General features: G+C 35.2%; 2 protein-coding genes and 1 long non-coding RNA gene across 4 annotated transcripts in view; 1 reads left to right on the plus strand and 2 right to left on the minus strand.

The window, feature by feature from the left end:
- Window positions 1-22,777, minus strand: part of LOC105147852 (uncharacterized) — a 185,093-nt gene that overhangs the window by 62,865 nt on the left and 99,451 nt on the right. The gene's annotated exons all lie outside the window — the stretch shown is intronic.
- On the minus strand, window positions 98-4,747 carry LOC105147850 (neither inactivation nor afterpotential protein G). The gene is made up of 9 exons (XM_011059156.2): window positions 4,038-4,747; window positions 3,365-3,567; window positions 1,967-2,326; window positions 1,569-1,739; window positions 1,347-1,500; window positions 1,104-1,225; window positions 730-913; window positions 397-619; window positions 98-296 (listed from the first exon to the last, which is right to left on the minus strand). The coding sequence occupies exons 1-9, from the start codon at window positions 4,156-4,158 to the stop codon at window positions 161-163; spliced, it is 1,674 nt and encodes a 557-aa protein (XP_011057458.1). The 5' UTR covers window positions 4,159-4,747; the 3' UTR covers window positions 98-160.
- Window positions 6,660-7,875, plus strand: RpL24-like (ribosomal protein L24-like). Of its 2 annotated transcripts, XM_087415920.1 has the most exons (3): window positions 6,701-6,839; window positions 6,994-7,039; window positions 7,167-7,875. In XM_087415920.1, the coding sequence occupies exons 1-3, from the start codon at window positions 6,829-6,831 to the stop codon at window positions 7,605-7,607; spliced, it is 498 nt and encodes a 165-aa protein (XP_087272046.1). In that variant the 5' UTR covers window positions 6,701-6,828; the 3' UTR covers window positions 7,608-7,875. The 2 variants fall into 2 exon arrangements, with proteins under 2 accessions (XP_011057456.1, XP_087272046.1); XM_011059154.2 differs by lacking the exon at window positions 6,994-7,039 and having other exon boundaries at window positions 6,660-6,839.

Consider the following 22,777-nt stretch of genomic DNA (forward strand, 5'->3'; position numbering starts at 1 on the left):
GATTTCTTTTCATTTGCGACCTAATTGCTTCCTGATATCCTTTCCCTAAACCATAATCAAAAGATAAATCGTAACAGGTAATCACAAACGAGTTGCGTGACTTGCGAACATTATTATTTTTACAATAATATATTACATGTTATAAAATTAATCTTGAATATTATTTAGACAAGCGATCTAAAATTATATCAGACGCACGTTCGGCCATCGCGACGAGAACTGAATTTGGCGTGCCAGAAATTGGAGATGGCATTACGCTGGCGTCCATTATCCTCAATCCACTCACGCCTTTTACCCTAGAGAACGTAATTATAATTTTATTACAATTACTTCACTTACTCTCATCTCAAATGTCATCCTTTAAGACATCCTTTAAATACCCTATCTATCGTTTACCTTAACTCCTCATCTACAACCGCATCATCTTCCGCACTTATCCTGCAAGTGCCACACGGATGATGGCTCGTGAGTCCTGCGATTCTCATGACACACTCCGAATAATCGACATCCCGATAGTTCTGTCGTAAATGACGACACTCTTCGAAATCAGGGACGTGGACTTTCGCGCCGTACTCGCGAAAGAGTCTCGTATTGAGAGTCTCCAGGGCGAGGTTTATAGCTTATCGAATAATCGTGAAAATTAATTATCGTCAATTTAAATAAATTCACGGTTCTACAATTTATTTTCTTAATGAGAGTAAAATTTATCGTGGCAAGAGAGGAATTTACCTCGATAGGTGCACATGACGTCGTCGGGATCCTGAAGGTACGCAGGATTAATTTTTGGAGAGTCGTGGATGTTGCTTGATCTCAACGTTATGCTTCCACGACTCTTCGGTTGCAAACACGTAACTAGATAAATAAATCCTTCGTGCCTACTGTCGTTATACGATGGAAATAGCGATCTGAACGTCTAATGAACAATGATTAATTCTTCTTGATTGACATAATAATAATCATTAAATTATTGCAAATGATAATTGCTATGAATAGAACGTTATAATCGCGCGCGAAAAGTACGGTTGTTTGTCGCAAAGCAATGACTACGATATGTTATTTTAGTTAAAGTCCAAATATATTACAGCTGTGGGTGGTTCATTCACCTCAGTCTCGAAATTTGAGATAGCCTTCAGCAATTTTTCCTCTGTGGACGCCACTCCGAAGAGGAGAAGGCCACTGTTATTAGCACGCCCCAATCCCATTACGCCGTTAGTGGCCAACCATCCTTTGACATGCAATGGAGAAAAAAAGTATATGGCAAGATTACAACGTCGGCCATATAAAGTGAGTCTATAGGCATCGCAAGTAAATGACAAGCGTCGTTATTGGCGCGTTATCACATTTACCGGTTCCGAAGGCGAAATAATTGAACACCTCAGGTATAGTTTGTAGCTTCACAAGCGTGATACTGACTCGTTCCCGTAGATTCACGTAAACAGGTACGTTTAGGTGATCAAACAAATTCCGGCCTACTTCCGGAAGATCTTGCACTATGGGTATCTAGAGATCGAATTTATTATTTTACTTGAAATCGAAAAGTTTGGCAATTTGATAATTTGATTTATCACCTTATGCTTTTTTAATTCGTTGACAGGTCCTATGCCGGAAATTAAAAGTAACTGCGGAGTATTGATAGTGCCCGCGCAAAGAATTATCTCCTTTTTCACACCGATTCTCCCGACGGAGCCATTTTTATATATCACTTTAATGCCATCGACTTTGTTATTCTTGAAAAGTATCTATAACGTTCGAACCAAAACACACACATCAAAAATATATATTTATAGAAATAAAATAATTAAATAAAAAAACTGTTATACAAATAATTATTTTCAATCATAATTTTTAATCTTCTGTTATAAAAAGGAGAATGGGGTATATTTTCGAGAAAAAAAAAAAAAAAAAAAAATTTATCGTGGAAAATTGTTTTCTCCAGCATGATATATAAAATAAAAATTATGGAGACCTTGGCAACGAGTGTGTTCATCATGATATGTAAATTCTTGCGATTCCAAGCCTTTCGCAAATAAGCGTGATAAGTACTCCATCTCGATCCTTTTTTTGCAGTGTACATCGCTTTCCGCAAGGATATGTTATCCAGCTTTAACGATTCCTCGGCCAGGACGAAAGCCTTCGTTAGGTATTCTTCCTCCGGCATCGGGATGATGTTCATAATATCGGACACTTTTTGAAAGTAGGGGAGCAGGTCAGCGTGCGACCAACCCTTCGGCCATCTCTTATAGTCCTCAGGCCTCCCGAAGGAGTGAACGAGATAATTAAGCTGCCCGCTCCCTCCAAGTCCTTTTCCCCTTGGAAAGTTTTGTCTCTAAACATGATCAATGAAGGAATTTGCTACGCTAAAAATACGCGATTCCAAACGGAAGTGCGAATTTTTGGAATATTCATTTTGCATACGAATAAAGATGTTTCATGAAATGTGGCATAAAATCTTTTAGATTAACGCTTAAACGTCTTTCTGATATATCCGACTTTTTCCAATGTGTTTTAATATTTTTTCATTACTTATAACTTTTTCTATTAATAAAGATATATATTTGCTTAGTATTGTTATATTCCTTAATTCAATTGAAAAAAAATATTCTGTTTATTTTTATGAAAGTTATAAGCAATTGAAGCAATCGAATTGAGTTGGGTATACCATAAAACATCAATATTTTGTTCCTGTAGTAAGGCATTTAAAGATTAATATTATTATCGATATTTCTATTCAACTCATGAAATGTGCCACACAGAGAGAAAGGATTTTGTTAATTTAGCAAGCCATTAGCACCTTTAATCAATAAATATGTGATAATAAAGTTTGTTGTGTTTGCTGCTAGTCTGTTATACCAACCAATTATTAGTAATAGAATTATAACTAACAGAAGCAAATAGATAGAAAATATATAGAATCTAATCTATCTTTTGGATAGACTTTAGGCTCGTTTACATAGAATTCGTAGATGATCGTGAAGTCTTAAGCCATAGAAAACCGATCAAACACAGTTAAATTTAGGGAGAATACTTGATTAGAATTGATCAATTTCTTATGATTTGAAATCCTGCAATCGTCTATGATTTATATATGTATATGTGTGTGTATATGAGCCTCTTATTTGCTAGCGATATTATTGATTATTTGTTACATTGACGAATTAATTTACGAATTAATCATAACAAATCGATCGGTTTTTTAACAAATGTCACATTTGCTTTCCCTTGATTTGTTCCTATAACAAAATCATTTCTCTCAGTGCACATTTTCATTTTATGAAAGATATAGCGTATATGTAGTAGCAAATTTCTACAGAAATCATTCTCGCGAAACGGAAATTCCTTCATCGAAGGATTGAGCTTTAATTACATAGCCGTAGAGCCCTCGGGACGAGAAGACTTGCGGCTCCGTTTGGTAGGCCCAATCGACTTCAGTGCCTTGCATCATCGGCGCTAAGAGCGGCATAGTCGATAGCCATCCAAAGTATCCGCCGGCTTCCACGAGCAAAACGGTTACGTTCGACATTTCTGAGAGCCGTGATGCAATCACGCAGCCAGACGTACCAGCGCCAACTTAAACCCCGCAACAACAAGAAGCACCATTTTTATTATATTAATTAGATTAAATGTAAAATTCGAGCGATTTTTTTTCATTGTGACGCAAAAAATTAATGTTAGCGGTAATACAAAACATCAGCCGTTTATTAAATTAAATTTTAGATATGAACATTTAAATCAGAAATATAAAACAAGCAGGATTCAAAGGGTAATATACAATTAGTAACTTTATATCTCAATTGGCAACTTTATGTCTCAAATTTTGCTAAGAAAAAGAGTGTGATATCGTATTGTATTTTCTGTCTATTTTGTCTGAAGTATTTAGAAGGCACCTATTAAGCACAATGCGATTTATACTAATTCTTTTTGACTAAAAATCGATGCAGTGTATATTTCGAAAAACGGAGTGGAGGAAGAAGAGTGCCGGAATTGTCAAACGAAGGTGCCGGATGATATAATAAACATAAACCGAGAAGTTAACTCACCGACAATGTAATCGTAATGTGTTTCGGGATAAATAATAACGCTGGACGGCTCACTGAAGTGATAATGATAGAGCAACGACACCAGCAGGATTGCGATCGAGATCGATATGTGGCCCCACATGTCTCTTCTTAAAATTTACAGGAATACACGTCCAGCCGACGGTCGCGGCACAATAATACTGAGACAATGTGCAAGACAACACGGAACTGCAGCGACTACACGTTCGATCCCGATATTAAATTAGTAGCTCTGTTCGTAATCGATACTAGTCTATAAGTCTCACTCTATAAGCGGTCCGAAGCATCGTGACAACGACCAGCGATGCAGCGCAACGTCGGAAATACATAATTGTTACGTTAAATAAAATGTACCCGTTGCAATCGGCCCGTCATCGCATTGATACGTTCAAATATCGCATTTCTATTTAAGATTTCTATTTTTAATTGTCTATTATATTGATTAAATCAGGTGCCAAAAAATGCTTTGCGAAACAGTCACAATTTAGATTATATTGTTAGGCGCAGTTAATTGTGTTGTTTTTCTAAATCGCAAATTATCCATTTAAACTGATCATGTTCTAATGAGCGATGTTATGAGGAGCAACATGCTGCCTGTTGTCGCGAGTTGCATCTTTTCTCTGACAATGATCGTGTAACTTTATAATACAAATTACAGTTTATTTTGTCATAAAACAAATATTAAGAAAAAGAAGAGAAAAAATAAAATATATTTATTATAAATAAGAGTATATTATTTTTATTACGTTCCAAATAAGTGGAATCAGAGTTCTACATTGAGAGAAAAATTTATTAAATTTTGATAAATATTTTTTTGAATAGTTCTAGAGCGGAATATTTACTAAAATGTAAACACATATTTATTAAATACAAAAACCATCAGTTTGAATTAACTATCTTTTTTTTCATTTATCTAAATATTTATTTACCGTAAGTAAATATTTCGCTAGGATTACGCAAAGAAATATTTAAAATTTATTGTAATAAATTTTTTTCTCAGTGTATACATAAAGTAATTTTTTATCAAATTAACGTTTCTTTGAATTTTTACATTGATAATATATCATTTGTATGCGCGAAAAAGTTCTAAGTTTTATCAAGAAGTTATTGTAGTTGGCTTAGGATACATTGACTGATTATGAATACTGGCCGCATTAGCGTTTTAAGACATTACTTAAGATGATCTTGAAATAAGAATCGACTATGAATATCAGCCTGTGAGTGGAATCCATAAACGTTGCTCAAGATTTGAGATGGTCTTAAACTAGTGCTTGAGATATCATAGATCAATGAGAGAGTCGTATTAGTATTTTGACATTGCTTGAGATTGTCTTGAGACTAAGAACGGATTGTGGATTTCAACTTATAAATACCGGTCTATGTAGACCAGAATACACAGTTCTTGTTGAAATCTGTAATTGCTTATTCTTATTGCTAAATAAAATTAAGCATTGATATATATTTTTTGTTTATGAATAAACTAATTATAATTAAAAAACATTGATCTACATACTTTACTGGCTTTATTTTTCCAAATAAAGCCAGTAGTACAGTATGTATATATAAATGTATGTATATATAAATGCATAAATTCGAAATTGCCGCGTTTCGCGTCAAAATGGATGCGAGTTTGCGGTATTATAAATCTAGTGACTTTAAAATAACTTAAGGGTTCTCTACATAAAAGTAGATGGTCGTGGAGTCTTAAGTTATAGGAAACCAATCAATCACAATCAAATATAAGGAGAATATTTGATTAGAATTGATTTAGTTTTCTACGATTTAAGACTCCACGACCGTCTACGATTTTTATATAGAGGACCCTTTAGAGTCCCTATAAGAGAATCGCATCAATATGAAGTAAAATCGAGTCTAACAAGAACTCTATTAGAGGACTCTAGCCCTTTCTATTACGTAGAATCATGAAAGCTTTGATTAATAAAGTGAGAGAGATGAAATTATTTTAGTTATATCAAAATTATAAATAGATAAGTTTATACTTTATTATTGTAAAGATTTCGAATTACAAATCTTCTTCGCAGAAAACATCACTAAAACATGATTAAAACATATTGTCAGAAAGGGCTTTTTTGAATTACCAGTATATATATATAGCAATTTGACGATGGCAAGACATTTTATTGTAAAATAAAAGTATTATATATGTTAAATGAAAGTGTTATTTCATTATTTCGTATTATCACTTTTATGTTTCGTATTATCACTATTTCAATTTCAAAAGTATAAAACTAATTCAACTATAGAAAACAGATCTACTTCTGTCAATATTTTGTAATTTAATATAAATTCTACTTATCAATATTATATAATTTAACGTAAATTCTACTTATCAATATTATATAATTTAACGTAAATTCTACTCTCACAATTTCTAAAATCTAAATCACCGCCACGTTCACGATATTCAAAGTGGGGATATAATGATGATTGGTTCCGCCATTTTACTTCAAAGCCAATGAAAATTTTGACAAGATTGACTTTTTTATAGGGACTCTAAAATAACTTTAATTGTAGTGTCATCTGTTTGTCCATTCAGGAACACCGATGTAATAAACTTTCCTGTAGTGCCATCTATTCGTCTATTAGGAAACACAGGAAGTAGTAAACTTACGTACTCACCGACAGGCCCACGTGTTTTTCTCAAATTCTCACAACTATTCTGTATGCACAACTTATCGCAATATGCGTATAGAGACGTGTTATTTTTGTTCATCTCGGATATTTCCGGGACATGGAATTCAGTTTGTAAGGAATGATTGTAAGGTGAGAGCTGCATATTTAATCTAACATTAAATAACATGATAAACTTGTAGAGTAACAAAGTGTATGTTGTATGTCAAAGTGAGGTTATATATTTTGTACTAACATTGTATTAACATTGTAATAAAGATATAGATTATAGATCTTTTGTCCATAGATCAATTGACATATTACTTGAATTTTCATCATGGCCATTTCGAAATGTGAGAATTAAATCTCTTCGAAAAAATTATCTCTTTCGGTTCTTAACAATCACAGTTAAACTTTTGATAATTCTTGATTGTTTCTGTTTCAAAATAATATTGTTGCACTTTGTAAATGATATTACAGATATTCAAGTTCTGTCGCTCGAAATGTCACGCTGCATTCAAAAAGAAGAAGAATCCCAGAAAAGTCAAATGGACCAAAGCCTTCAGAAAGACAGTTGGCAAAGATTTGGCAGTGGATCCGTCGTTCGAGTTTGAAAAGAGGAGAAATGTACCCATCAAATATAACAGAGAATTATGGAGCAAGACTATAGAAGCAATGAAAAAGGTAGAAATTATCAGGCAGAGGCGACAGAATCTACACATTATGCAGCGATTACGTAAGGGAAAAGAACTCGAACAGGAGAGAGATATCAAGGAGGTGCAGCGTGACTTGTCTCTCATCCGTTCACCAGCCGCTGGCCTCAAACAGAGGAAGAAGCAAGAAGAGGCAGAAGAACAGGAACACATGCAAGTAGATGAAGATTCCAACAATGAACTCGAAGCCGAGGCAGAAGTAAATTAAATCGTTGTATATATTTTTATATATCATTTCAATATCCTAAATCGTTTCCACTATATCAATTAATTATTGATTATAAGTTATAATAATTCTATGTAAATATATCTACATAGTATCTACGTAGATATAATTTTAAAAAAAATAAAGAAATGCGAAATTGTGGAAAATTATGCGAAAACTACACAAGAGAATAAAAAATTTTTAAATTTTATTTCTCTTATCTATTATTTTTTAATGTCAAGTTTGACAAATAAAAAATCATGGATATTTATTCTCTCAGTTTTCTTTTTACCAAAAGTTTCGAGTTTCAAACTTTTTAAAGAGATTACAGATGGAGTTACTAGGCTTAATTATGAGCAAATTGAAATCTACTTGGTTTAATATGCGATCTCTAGTCTAATCTAGTCTATTCACTAAATCCGTTCCATAGCTGTTCATGCATTGTGCAATGTCGATACGATATTCTTGTCATTGGGAACACATAATAAGAATAAATAATGTTCTCCCATTAAATCGCACAATTATACATGTACAATGAGCGCATATTAAAGCTGCATCCGCATCTCAAGGTTACGATATTAATCACCTGGCATTGTGCACGAGCATCATTTCTCTTTCCATTTTTGCTATGTGTTAAATACGTAATTACGGAACCGATAATACCCGCTTGATAATCGCACATCGTATAGTATAGAGTAACGAGTCAGACAATATGTAGAATTTATTGTGTGTGATATACACATCTGTCAAAGTGAAAGAGAAAAATGGAATTTTATTGTGTAAAAAGACAATTCAATATGATAATTATAAAACAAATTACATATAACTTAGAAAATATTATAAGATCTAAAAAAATAACTTCTAAAAAATAATTTTCCAACGTATTTTTAGAATAAAGATATCTTCAAGACGTCTTGTTGTTTCAAATGTACATAAAAAAATATCCAATTTGATTCATATTCTAATTTCTAATAAATTAAATATAATAGGATTCCTAATGTCTATTTCTATCAATGTAGATTAATTTCAATCACTAATTTTTAGAACTGGAAAAAGACGAAAAGGTAATTAAATTCAGATTAAAGTTAACTACATTAATATAAATAGATAGAACGAGACTTTCGTTCATTTGTCTTGATAATATTTATGTTATAAAACAGTACATGTTGAACATTTGAAGTTATGCTTGTGTTTTCAAGAAGTAATCATGATGTAATGTAATTGTAAGACTCACATCTCACTGCAAAGAGATATTATTTGCTGCCACAAATTTTCACATTACTTTAAGAAAATCGATAAAATAGCCTCGCTTTATCCTAAATGTTTCTCGTAAATAGAAAAAAAAGAGAGGAGACGAGCAGTCTTTCGTATTTAAAATTTCTCAGCGGTCACACTACAAACCGTGCATCGCTTCTTTTATGACAGAACACGAGCTTTCATAGGACCTGCACGTCGCCGAGGTGCGACCGCGCCTCGATGACACTGTAAACACTCGCAAGGTGTTTCCAGCAATTACCAGGCAAACCACGGTGCGATGTTTGCCCGCGAGCGAAAAGCCTTGTAGAACGCACCCAAAAGGGAGCACCGCGACCGGTTCGGGATGGTATTCGTGTTACGCGTACAAAAAAATATTTTCACAGGCGTGAGCTTGCAGATTCCGAGGAGCAGGACGCGCCGCGACCGATCCCTTCGACGAAATGATTTTTTTTTTTTTAGACTCATCAACGGTGACGCGACGTCGGCATCAACTTAGAACTGAAATCGCCTGGTAACGCGACACTGATCGGCTTCGGATCGATTGTAGATGACAGAGGACGACATTTTGCTTCTCGTATGTTGGAAATATGTACGCAAATACCTATAGACGTATCGTATGAATGAAATATAACATCGCGAATTTTATGCACAAACTAAATTAATCAATAAAGATTTCGATTTCTTGCTTAAAAAAATATAATTATTTAACAATTATATAGACTCAAAATACAAATTAAAATTAGGAAAGCCTCTAAGAGCCAACACAGGATATATTGTTGCGGAAAAAATTTTTTTATTATTGTATATAAACAATTAAATGTTTTGATCCGCGGTTAGGATTCTCTCTCTCTCTCTCTCTCTCTTCTAATTCACATCAAATAGATGAAGTTTTTACATAATTATAATGATATACAGGTAAGACACTGAATAATATACAAATTACAATGTTTAGTTGTCGTGAAAGAAAACGTGAATAAAAGTTTTTGAAAGAATATCGAGCTTAATTAAACGTGACATCGCATCCAGAGATTGTTCAAAATTGTGAAAAGATTTTTTGCGATGTTATTATATAATAGTATGCTTGTCATAGATCATTTTTTATTTTTTATCTATGATAAATATGACATACAAACAACATTGCAAAATTAGTCTATTTATAACTTCCATGAAATTTGAAAATTTAATGGACACATTTTGGATTAATCTCTGGATACGATATAATTGATTAAGATCAATATTCCTTCAAAAACTTTTATTCACGTTTCTTTTTCGACGACCACACAAACAACTTAAACTTGTAATTTTACATTATTCAATGTCTTACTTGTATCGTTATAATTGTATAAAAAGTTTACTTAATCTACATATTTGATATGAATTATTATACTAAAGAAGATCCTAACTATGGATTGAAAGTTTAATTGTTTATACAATAAAAGAATTTTTCCGCAACAATATCCTGCATGGCTCTTAAAGACTTTCTTATTTTTAATTTGAAAAATATAAAGTAAGATTAAAGCGTGAGAAAATAAGATATTTGAAGATTTATAGCAGACAATAAAAAGGACAGATCGCAATTTTTGGAATACAAAATACACGCTTCTTAAGGCATGTGCTGCACGCGAATATTAAGTACGTCACGTATGTACGATTTTCAAGCGCGTCTTTCTCGAGTACTTCTTGAGAATCTCTCGAAGGACCGCGAAGGTTTTTTTACGGGACCCGAATTTTGCGAACGAAAGAAATGCTTTCGGCCACACGCGATGGGTGTCGGTGTTTGCTAAAGAAATAAGACAACGGAGTACATGACGTACATATTGCAAATCGTGATACAGCGACTCGTATGCAGCTATAGTAACATAAAGAACAACGTGTCATTATTGCATCTACTTCGATCGATTGATCAATAGTTCTTCTTGCGTGTAATATATCTGATAAAGCCATTCTCGTGTCGAACAATACCTACTTTAAGAACGATCGTTTTACTGCATGAAAGAGGCAGTTATGTATCTTGCGAAGAAGAATTTATATTTGTAATTAGCACGCTAACGTATGAGATGCTTACATTATTACATCTTCATGTAAAGAATAATTTGTAACAAGTGGTTAAGTTCAAGTAGTATCCAATTTTATTTTTAATTTGATTTCTGGATCACCACTGCTCTTCCTTAATGTCGTTAATTTAACTAAAACAAGGAGTTAAACAATTTATAACTCAAGAAAATATATTAAATTTACTTAAATTTAATTTATTATTTACTAAGAGTATATTAATGTCGATGTCGTTTACTTTAAAACTAACTATAGCAATGGACTGATTTATATTTTGATATAAACGAAGTTTAAAAATGTTAATGTGAGGGATTAAGTTATCATTATTTCTTTGATATCTAACAGTATATTTTGTTTCTTTAACGATATTAGATACCAAGGGAGTAATGGCGAGTAATCATTGAGTTAAATAATATTATGTTATTTTTAACTTTCATTAACTCTGATAATACTTAAAATGTAAATCAATCCATTTCTCTAATTTAGTTTGAAAGTAAACCTCGTTCATAATTTATATATGTATTTGATAAATAATAAACTAAATTTACATCAAATGTAATTTTTTATGGTTAAAATATTTTGTTTAGTTAAACCTTTTAACTCCATTATTTTAGTCAAATTAATGATATATTAAATAGAAGCAATGGTGAAATAATAAATATATGAAAATGATTAAAAGTAATTCAAATAGGATATAATTTGACAAACATATAAATTAACAGTAAATATTGCAATATGGCTGAAAATATATTTTACGAGCATTCCAACTTTTTTGCGTATTTTTTGTTTGCGATAATTAATTTACCATTAATAATCGCTATCAAGTTATGTACAATTTTATTGTCCACTTAGCGGTTCCTTTTTCGTCACCCACACAGATTTGGACAAGGAAGCATGAAAAAAACGTCGAAACCTGTTGACAAAGCCGACATTATCCGGGCCCTGCCAACGTTTATGTAATCGTCGTCGCGTATCGTAGGAAGGTCCTTGTAATAACATCTACTGAGGTCACGAGAGTAGCATAAATAAATAAGGCGACCGCGTGGATGGTTCGGAAAATAGTTTGTCCAGATTCCCTTTGGAAGTCTTTGGCATTTGGTTAGACAATATTATTTTATGACGACCCTAACAATCTTCTGGAAATTCCTTTAGATCTCACCGATTCGCAATTCATAATTATAAGCGTATACATAGCGAGACTTGATTAATTAATACACAGTACTTGTATACATATTTTCAAGTTTAAGAAGCAATAATCACGGTACGTCTTTTAACAACAGTATTTGTACATACAACATTTGTTGTATCCACTCATTACATCTGGTGTGAATCGCATAGTTGCTTTTAAAGAGAACTGCATTGTTAGCAAATCGCTTGGAATCATTAATCTTCGCCGTATATTTTCTTAATGCGGGTTTAGCTTCATTTTCTCGAGTTCGGTCGCGTGGAAAGCTATATAACGGTTCGAGCTCGTAAACAACATGGCTAAAAGCCACTAAGCTCTGTCAGTCACGAAGCACGTTTAATTAAATTTCGATGTCGCGTCTTATCACAATGGATTCAAAATGGAACGATACAGACCTAACTCACGTCACTTTCATTGCTTTGGAATTTTTTTTCCCTCTGTCTCTCTCTCTCTCTCTCTCTCTCTCAATATATTACAGGAATGGTAAAAGATATACACATAAGATTACACTCAAGATACAGTTGTTAGATATGACTTACTTTAAAATATTGTGTTTTAAGCTTATCTAATGTTTTTTTTAAATTGCATTCGTATAATTTTAAAAAATCATTAGATAAGCTTAAAACAATATTTTAAAGTAAGTCATATCTAACAACAAAGTAAATCATATCTTGAGTAACGGTGTATCAGGTATAATATGACTTTTGTGATTTTTAGCTCAGAATATGGATAGATAGTCGTTTGATATCTATTATGTTGTCACATCTTTATCATAAAATGCAAGATTCAACTTCTTTCGCATTAAATTTTCCGATCTCTAAATCTTTGCGGTTCCTCCAAAGCTATAAGGTAAGAGATTCGGTTCACAGATCTAAGAGGCTCACGATTAGCTCGATCTCAACGATACAGTCGTAATTTGCGATAGCGGCTAGTCATAGCGTCAATTGTTACCTACATCTCGTCCGTTCCTCTTAATTTGGATCCGCACACAGTTCGATACTGCGCACCTACTTCGAGATCACTTAGTCTCCTGATGAGACTAGATAGCGGCAACGCGATCACCTAACCACTTACTTGATCAATAAGGATAAGGGGAAAATGTCGTTTCCGAGAAAATGTCTATTGTTACTCACGGAAGAGGAAGGCAGTCTACTGGAGATAGATGAATGTTTGATATGCTTCATCACAGCCTCTGTGATAAGGCTTCTGGTTACAAGATGACAGGATCGAATTAAAATAGATTGGATTACAGTAGAGCTGAGTTAAGCAAAATTAAATAACACAATTTGGTCAAAATAGCAAAAATAAATCATGTTATAATAAAGGCATTTTTGTAATTCTTTATTCGTTCCTTATTTCATTTTTATTTCTTTATATCTTACTTTAATTTTAAAATATTCTTTTTCATTTTTATTTTAATCATTATCTTTTTTTGTAAAAGGAACTTTAATATTTACGTTCTGTTTCCTTTGTGATCAGAAAGGATTAATTGTAAGGAATATAATAGGCGCATTCTAGCACGTGTATGCGCTTTCGCTTGTATTCACCGATGCATCGTAGCTTAGCACAGCGCATTCGAGCGCTGTCGCCGTTGCCATTTAAACGGATTAGATGGGATCTCCGGGACGATTGAGTTTCCTCGAACAAGTCGGTATTTGGATCATTCGCGGCTGGCGGACATAAAGATAGTGTCGAAACGACGAATTCGCTTGTTTGCACACCATTGATGTTGTCGGCTGTTCCGATCGACGGTTAATGTCACCTTAGATCCTATTCGAAACAAGATTCGGGGTCCGTCTAACACTAAACACGGTCGACCACAAGATATGTGGATAGATTAGTTTTACCTCAGGTTTCTAGATCTTTTTCAAGCTGGAGACCCTCTAATAAGAGTCTGAGAAAGCCACTTTTGAATGGTTCGTCATGTTTTAACAATTCCAAGAGAAAGAAATAGATATGAAAAAGATAAAACAGAATGAGAAAGAGAAAGTAAATGTATTTCTCTCTCGCAGGTTTTTTTGTTAAAACTGTCCTGAATACAAAACTGTCCTGAAAACTGCGGTTCGTGTTCAGAACCCTCTTATTGGAGAATCTTGAAGCAATCTTATCTAATCTCTATAAATATTGAATAAAAACAATCACATACGCGAGCTAATTATAATTCTAAATATTTTAATATACAATTGCAGTAGTTAACCTGAACAACGTTGTTGACCCGAAGTACCTCTCTCATTGGAATCTTGCAACGTCGACATTACGTTGATACATTAAACATGAAACATTGTTTTGAAAGCGTAAACCGTATGCGGAGGAACGCATACTTCGACGTAAGAAAGTGTACACTTCAGTGAATTGACGTTTTTATGTATCCCACGCGAGTGCTACTACGAAGATGTCAGTACGGTTCATGGACCGGTGCATTGGGGCGCAGCTTTCAGTTAAACGTATCTGTGATATGTGTGGGCCCGCATCTCGTTTGTACGCGACCCAAACACAGTGACCGAATTTCCGAGTACGTATCGACGAGTATTATTTCGGTGAATCCCGAAACGTACTTGAGCGAATTTTTCGGTGATATCATAATAGAGAGGGCTTTATACAGAACGCTTCGAAGCATTGCATTTAACTTGAAATTCTCAGAATAATCAACAATTGTTCCTCAGTAAATATAAGTGATCAATCAACAAACTTTGCTTACATATTTACAATGCTGTCATCAAGCGTGAGGCTAACAATTAGCTAATTAAGTCACTTAACATGAGAGATTGAAAACGACACTGTGTGTTGCGCAAACGATTGTGAATTTGTATTACGCTTAATTTATGCAAATCGAAGCTAAAATCAAGAAAAAAAGTGAAAGTAATTAACTCGTCTCTGATTTAATTATCGTCAAATGACATGATTTATGATATAAAGAAATCAGCTTTCTATGCTTGCGTGAAAAGCTATGCAATCAGCGGCTTGATGAATGAAGTGAAATCATGCGTGTACACGCACACACACACACACGCACACACGCACACACAAATACACACACATCTTATTATTTTATTTTGTATAAAATTCTTTCTCGTAGATAGGTAATATCTACAGCGATCGTTAAACACACATAGATCTTATAAAATCACCATTAAATGCAATGCTACAAAGAATAAATTATTCAAAAATAAATGTTATCGGAAAAATATTTTCATATTGATGCAAAAATAAAAACATAACAGTACTACAATAGTCTTTAGATTCGTGCAAAAGAGACTCGTCAACGGAACAGTTGTATTTTTTATTTTAAAATGAAGGGCTATCTAAAACAAAAGTAATATTGTACAATAAACCGTAAGCTGTAAAAACTAACCAATTATAGTGGATTCTTTTACTCACATTTGCTGCTGATTGATTTATTTTTTACAACTTATTATACCTCCTATATTATATATCCCCTTATAGATCCTTAAAAGTTTATTCCAGAAGGATCTTAGCGTCTTGGTAGGCAGTAATAGATTATTGTCAGTCACACAGGGACTCGTGAACTAACTGTTAACGTTATAGGAATATTCTCTCCCGGCGACATACCTCCGGTGGACGTCAACGTAAGAGGCTCTCGATCACGTTAAAGTCAAGAAACCATCGTGCGCACGTCGTCTTTCCTCCATCAAGCGCGGCAACGAGCGAGTCTCAGCATGATATTACGCGATCGTATTTCGTACATTCGTTCCGTTCCATTCTCACGAGTAACCAGGAACACGCGATGACCACGTGGCGATCAATGAAAGAAAAGAGTACATCGGAGCCGTGAAATCATGCATTAAATCTTGAAGTGGCCCGTGGACGGCATCGCGATGAAGTTACAGCGTTGGAAGCAAAGCGTGCAATTATAATTTTTTTTATTAAACATTCTCGAGTTCAATGACTCGTTTTTCAATCGCAATTATAATTATCGTTTCTTATATATTGATATTTTGTAGGAAAAAAAAAAATGTTAAAAAGATACAAGATTTCTATCGACGAGTAGTCGTTCCTTTTCCTTTTCCTTTCTCATTACGTTTTTATGATCGGGATATGGCCGATGATGTACTAATGCGAGAACAGTAAAGTTTATGGCGGCGGCGCGGCGACCGCAACGACAGCGATCACCCCGTTCACGATGAAATTATGTAGCCGCACGTACGACACGACACATATTTACCGCATAGCTCCCATGGGAGCCCGAGATTGGTAGCGAGCTTTCACGGCTCATCCTTCGCACCTTCGGAAGGTACTCCTCTCGGAAGGGAACATCTCGTGGAAATTCACTTTGTCAAGGCGCGAGTCGTTTGAGTCGTTTGAGTCGCTTCGAGCCCGGTCGTGGAAAGAGGAGGCCTTTTTACAATCTGATACGTTATAGGGTACCGTGTACCATTAATTACCGGGACAAACAAACGCCGGCAAATTATACGTTCACGCAGCCACTTCACGGCCTCTTATCCGGCATCTTATTGTGAACGCCGTGGTTTACAACGTCATGGAAAGGGATATCGGGATGCTTTACGCCGGGATGATCCCCGGCCTCTTTTCGCTCCTTTTTTCTTGATCCCCACGTAGATAGCCATCCGCGCTTCGTAAATACGTCGTCCGATATGATAAAAGACGGGTTTTAGCATAGGTGTAAACGCGCGACGTCATTTAAAAAAATCCGGAGAAAAAAAGTTTCTATTTCATAATGCGGATTATATGTTACACATATATCATAATTATTGATCTAGTCTCTCGCTATTAGTCACGCAAGACATTTGCTTCCCTCCCCCTCACGAAAGTGCTATAATTACATAATTATAATATTATCTCGATGACAATCTTAATGGCGTAATTAGGGCGTTACAGTAATCACACAACCGACTTATACATGATGGGAGTTAAAAATTTCCTTTGAATCATCCGGTTAATCGCGATGGTACCTCGACATCCACCCACCCAGACATTATTTTTCGTAATACTCTGAATCATCGGGATGTTATGCGCACATCTCGAATGGCATGTTCCCAAAGGTAAACGTTCGTGAGCGTTCGATGGCTTTTCGCGAACGACACGTGTTGGAAACACCGTGTCATCGCAATCATCAAAGAATCCTGTTTTAAGCGTTGAACTTTACAACTCTAGACATACATTTCCATAATTAGATACGCGATATTTTTTTGTACATTTTCACACAAACGACCTGCTAACTTTTTAAGTCACTCCGTGATTAGCTTTTTATTTCGTCCCCCGGCCTTGTTGAAACGACCGGGGTTCCCATTTAAATCAGGCTTTATCATCTACCCGAAGGAACATCCGGTTGGTTCGGAATATACTCTGTATATTCAAATCAGTCTCTCTCTCTCTCTCTCTCTCTCTCTCTCTCTTTCTATTCTCGTTGCGCCACTGGGCGGAATCGTCCATAAGCAAGGAATGATTCGTTGTTGAGAACTTGGTGCTTGGTGAGAGGCTATCGGCCATCTCGCTGGGACCGACCGGTTACAGTTTCCTAGAGGATACAGATGAGTAGGCGCGATGGATACACTGCACAGAACACGTCCGACGCGCTAAACGCGTTCGCGTTCGGACTCGTGTAAACAATTATTCTTCCGGAGGTCCGACTTGCCTTTTCGCTTTTCGATTGGCCTGAAATCTGCTAAAGTGGAGGAGGCTTGAGTCATTCCGCGTTGGTATCTGATCTTCCAAGTCAAACGAGGAAGTATTTAGAGAATCACGCACGTGCTCGCCTTTTCTCTCGATAATTATAAATATTTATCGTTTATCGCACCATAATGTTAAATATGTATAAAGAAAAAATGTATTTGTGGTGATATCGAAAATGTGTTTAGGGTAATTCCCTTAAGAAAAGCAAAATTGATTAATTCCCCATGAAAAATCTATTTCGTGCTGACAGAAAAAAATAAGTAATCGGTAAAAAGACCGACAGGTGAAAAGAAATCGGCGTGGCGTCGCACGTAGATCGTGTAGACACACGTCAAAACGATAGCCGGGATACGTGGCGCGAATACGGTATTAAAAAGGGTTATTTATCAGCGAAGATCAACGCGACACAACGGGCGCAACGATGGTTATATCCGCGCATTAAGATTCTCAGCGCGCCGAGGTAAAGTCGACGAAGAAAGAAGGCCGAATTTTAAATTACTGTTACAAGCGATAAATACGAGTTAAAATGCGGTTATCACAGAGTAAATATATTTAAAAATACAAACATTAAGTAATAAAAATATAATTATCTTAACGTTTCGGCTCATTCTTCGAGATCCATCTACAAAACTGTAAATGAAAGTTCTACAAAAAATTCCTTACTGTCGATCAAGAGGCAAGCATTACATAGGAAGCACTCTTTACTTAGAAACTACCCTTACAGAAATTTAATACTAGAAAGTTATTAATTATTTATTTTGCGTTTTAAAAGCACTGTTGTTCAGTACTTAAATATTGCAATAATACTTAAGATAAATAATTTTTATGAAATGATGGTTTTGCTAAAGTATCTAAAAATTTAGCTCCAGATCTGAAAATAATTTTGTTTGAACCAGGAAAATAATTATGTAAGGAAATAATTATATAAGTTGCTCAAACTGATTGCTAGAATGTCAAAACTTTTTTCAGCACTGCTCATTTTGCTTGAGATTCTAACGTAATTATTTTGATGGTCTAACAAAATTATTTTCAGATCTGTATATCTGGCTAAATTCTTTCAGTGTAGTATTAAATTAGCTAGTATTAAATTTCTTAAATTGGATTTCTGTAAGGGCAATACCAGCCAGTGGCCATAGATATTATTGCAATTTAGTTAATAAAAAAACTGAAGTCAAACATTGTAAAATCAGAGTGAGAAAAATTGTAAAGAAGGAGAAAACCGAATTTCTTTGAGACGCGCTTCGGCATCGTGCACGATGCGAGGTGAGGTGCGACTCACGATTCCTTTAAATCGAACAGCCAGGAAAATCAACCTTCGCGGCGGTTCTCTCGTCTTATAATCCCTCTAATCTCCCCAATCAGGACGCGAGTTCTCCGTTACACGCGTAGCACGTACTACTAATTTATGCCCGTGCCTCGAAAGCGAATACGACGAAACGCACCGCGGTCTCTCGACCGACTTGTTGATGCTCTGAGAAAAGATAGATAATCAGTCGCCGAAGCGTAGAAAAATGTCCGACGGAATCACACACACTTCAAGAAGATATTCTAAATACTTTCTTCAAGTTTTCGTTATTCTGTTTTGTAGTTTTAACCTTTTAACCATAGAATACAGAATTGTTTTCTCGAAACTCTCAAAAAGGTGAAATGGAATCGTATTAATTATGTTCGCCACGAAGTCCGCATCTTCAACGCATCTTTCATTTGCATCAAGCTGATGAGTCTTATCATCCATTGAAGTAGCGTTTGGAAAAAAAAATCGACGTTACTTAAGTCTCCAATCATCCTCGAAAGCAACGTTCACCATTATTGCACATGCGTATGTACATAATAAAAGAGGGAAAAACGCGGGAAACTGCGATCTTTTTCTTCAAGATTAATATTTATATATGATTTTCTTTTTCTCTTGATAGTCATCATGGCGATGTCCGTATTCCGTAGTGCCAAGCTCGTAAGTCGATTTCAATTCAACGCGGACTTTGAGTGTGTTTACTTGAACGCCAAAGTTATGCACAACACGTTGCGCCATTTGGAAATCTCATCGTTTTTTTTCACCTACACTCCAAGAAAAACATAGTGGTAGCAACTATGCACGGAAAGAATGATTTTGTTTAAATATCTAAAAATTTAACAAGATACAGATCTGAAAATAATTTTGTTGAACCATCAAATAATTTTGTAGGAATTTCAAGCGTGATAAACATAATAATATTGCAAAAAGTTTTGATATTCTAACAATAAGTTTTTGCAGCATTGCATAAGTAATCGTCGTTTAAACGTCTCAAGCACAAAATAATTTTAATGATTTAAAATTATTTTCAAATCTATATGTAGCTAAATTTTTAGATTCTTTAGCAAAATTGTTTTTTCTATATAGCTGCATTTTTAAACATTTCAGCAAAATTATATTATTCTTTATAATATATAAATTAACAGCTATAAAAATTTCATATCTAATAATTAACATAACTACAAAATAGTAGTTGCAATAACTATAAAATGGTTTATTCAATTATGTACATAAATTTTACATCATATATTATAAAATCTGTATAATTAGCACCACTATATTTTTTCTCTGAATATAGCAACGAATACTTCAACGGAAATCCCGACATCTCTCTTTCTCTCACCAAATTGACTATAATAAAAACGCGGAAGTTAATATGTATTGTAATGAGAGAGGAACGAGTATTCACTTAAGAGACCAAGTGAAGCGTCAACATAAAACTTGCATTTACGTAGGTAATCGTCGTTGCGATTGACAACTGATCGTCACGGCGAGTGATTACAACGAAATTTCGAAAGCCGTAATTGCGTCGTGCATTACTCGAATTAGTCTAGCATTTCTAATTTTATTGTCGAAAGGCAGAACTCTACGGAGGATTGACGCATCCAATAAGGCGTCATGTTTAGGCGTCGCAGGCACGAGTGCGGAATTCCGCTCCAGTACGCAGACACACCCACGCGACGATCGAATTATGCGATTTACGAGCTGATAAAAAATCGGCGGAACGATATATATTTCAATACAATGCGATAGGGAGGAAGAACTTCGTCCGTATCGTATACTATCGTCACTAATCGACCGGATCGTAAAATTAACAACTATCGTTAACCTGCGTTGTCGGAGATAGCGTGACTCTTTCGGTGAATCGCTAAAGGTGAAGAAGAAGACATTTCTCTCCGATTGCTCTTAGTAATTCACGATCAGCGTGGCTTAAGAAAGAGGCAGTTGGCTGGGCGAATGTCAGAGGAAGAGAGAAGAAGCTGGTAACTGCGCGGCGATACAGATTTTTATGGTATCGTAAATCTCGGTGACGGCCGCAAGAAGCGACTTAGGAATCATGAAAGGCGCGGCCAATTCCCTAATGATTCTGATTTATCGCCGCCGGTCTGTTCCGGTGAGCCGTCCGTCTCGTAACACGTACCTGAATAGCTTGGCAAGACCTCACAATGCGGAACGGAAATCGCGAACATGCTTTACGAGTTACGAAATCTTCTGTTTAATTTCATTCCTCAAATTAGATTCCCCAAATAGAGAATCTTAAGAAAGTGATTTCCAGGAAATCTTATAAAAAATTTACAAACACGTCTCTGCGCATTAATTAATAATATTATAAGTAAAGATGATATTGTGAAAAAAATATTATAATTTTTGTTGTAAAAAACAAAAATTGCAACCGCGTAACAAGCTGCAAAGATTTTGGTCTCAGCGAAAAATGTTTAAAATATTCCACAGCTGCGCCATGAGTTGGCATTCTGTTTTATTACTAGAATTCTCTCTCATGTTGTGAAAGTTTTTCGATCGATGGCGGGAGTCCGCTATAAATTCGGGCACATGGCGACGGTCCCACGGGAAGCGATCTCGTATCGGGTATCGGACGGACGACAATGCGTCGGAGATGCTATCTGAAAGGTGCAGGTGTAAATCTTCAGTCGAGGCAACGGTGGTCCTGGGTTCTCTTGCTTTAACAGCGACGGAGATCTGCATTAGCAGATGCTCCAGCTAATAATCTGTCACTGCCGCTCTTCGCTGATGGGCCATTATTAGATGAGCATTTAGTCGAGTGTATGACTTCCCTATTTTCTATATCGTATTATTGCTAAAGAGCTTTAGAGCTGCTAATTCCCATCGCATTCGTTTGGTACTTCAACGTGAACATCCGATCGTAAGACTTTATTTTCCAAGATTATAAATGATTTTGCCTCGAGAATCGTATGTAGCATTTCGTATGTTGTGAATACATTATAAATCCATGTTTGTAAAAAAATTATTACAATAATAATCAATTTTTAATTAGCCTATCGAAATATACTGATATTGCGGATAGACTGGCGCAACTAAAAATTTGATACAACCAAAAACTTGATTGCTGCAGCCATATAAAAATGCTATATTATATTTTATTATCTAAATTGTTGCAGCAACCAATCTTTCTTTTCAATATAGATTTGAGATTAATTAAGAAAATTCTCTTCAATAAATATCGACTAATATCGAATTAGGTTTTTAAGTAACATGTCTCGCATACACTCGAGTAAGATGATTCACATTGTAAATACGAATTGATTGCATTGTCTGCAATGTGAAGAATCAATCTGCGCACGCGTTAGTGGATCATGGATGTGTCAGGACGTTCGAGACCAAGCGAATTCATGCTGGCGACAATCGTTATTTACCACGGCTGCTAAATTTGCGGCGTCCTTTCTATGACGCCGGCGCCATGGACATCGTCCACATATCGTCACGCAAACCGCCAGCTGAATTCATCATCTTCGTTCGCTCGCGATATGCCCCAGTTGAGGTTCGCTGTCTGCGAATGCACTCGATATTATTAGCGTGGTCCCCTCGGCTTGTATCTTTTCGATGGCCCGGAGATGAAAAAAAATTAAGGATCACGCTACGAATGTTTTATTGAAGGAGAATTCTAGAAAAATGCAAAAATTGCAGAGATGATTCTTCATTGAGAATATCTTGCAATTATTTCAATAGTAAATAGAAAATGTTCATTTAACTATAAAA

This window comes from Acromyrmex echinatior, chromosome 19, assembly GCF_024713525.1.
Source record: "Acromyrmex echinatior isolate Ae372 chromosome 19, ASM2471352v2, whole genome shotgun sequence".
NCBI classification, from domain to species: Eukaryota; Metazoa; Arthropoda; class Insecta; order Hymenoptera; family Formicidae; genus Acromyrmex; species Acromyrmex echinatior.

Bases quoted from the DNA above. Each gene is read 5' to 3' on its own strand.
- LOC105147850 (XM_011059156.2), bottom strand. From the start codon at position 4,158: ATGTGGGGCCACATATCGATCTCGATCGCAATCCTGCTGGTGTCGTTG. The intron at 1,226-1,346 runs GTAAATGTGATA...TGCATGTCAAAG, and splicing joins TTATTTCGCCTTCGGAACCG to GATGGTTGGCCACTAACGGC. The intron at 914-1,103 runs GTGAATGAACCA...ATTGTTCATTAG, and splicing joins TCTCAAATTTCGAGACTGAG to ACGTTCAGATCGCTATTTCC.
- RpL24-like (XM_011059154.2), top strand. From the start codon at position 6,759: ATGCGTATAGAGACGTGTTATTTTTGTTCATCTCGGATATTTCCGGGA. The intron at 6,840-7,166 runs GTGAGAGCTGCA...ATGATATTACAG, and splicing joins TTGTAAGGAATGATTGTAAG to ATATTCAAGTTCTGTCGCTC.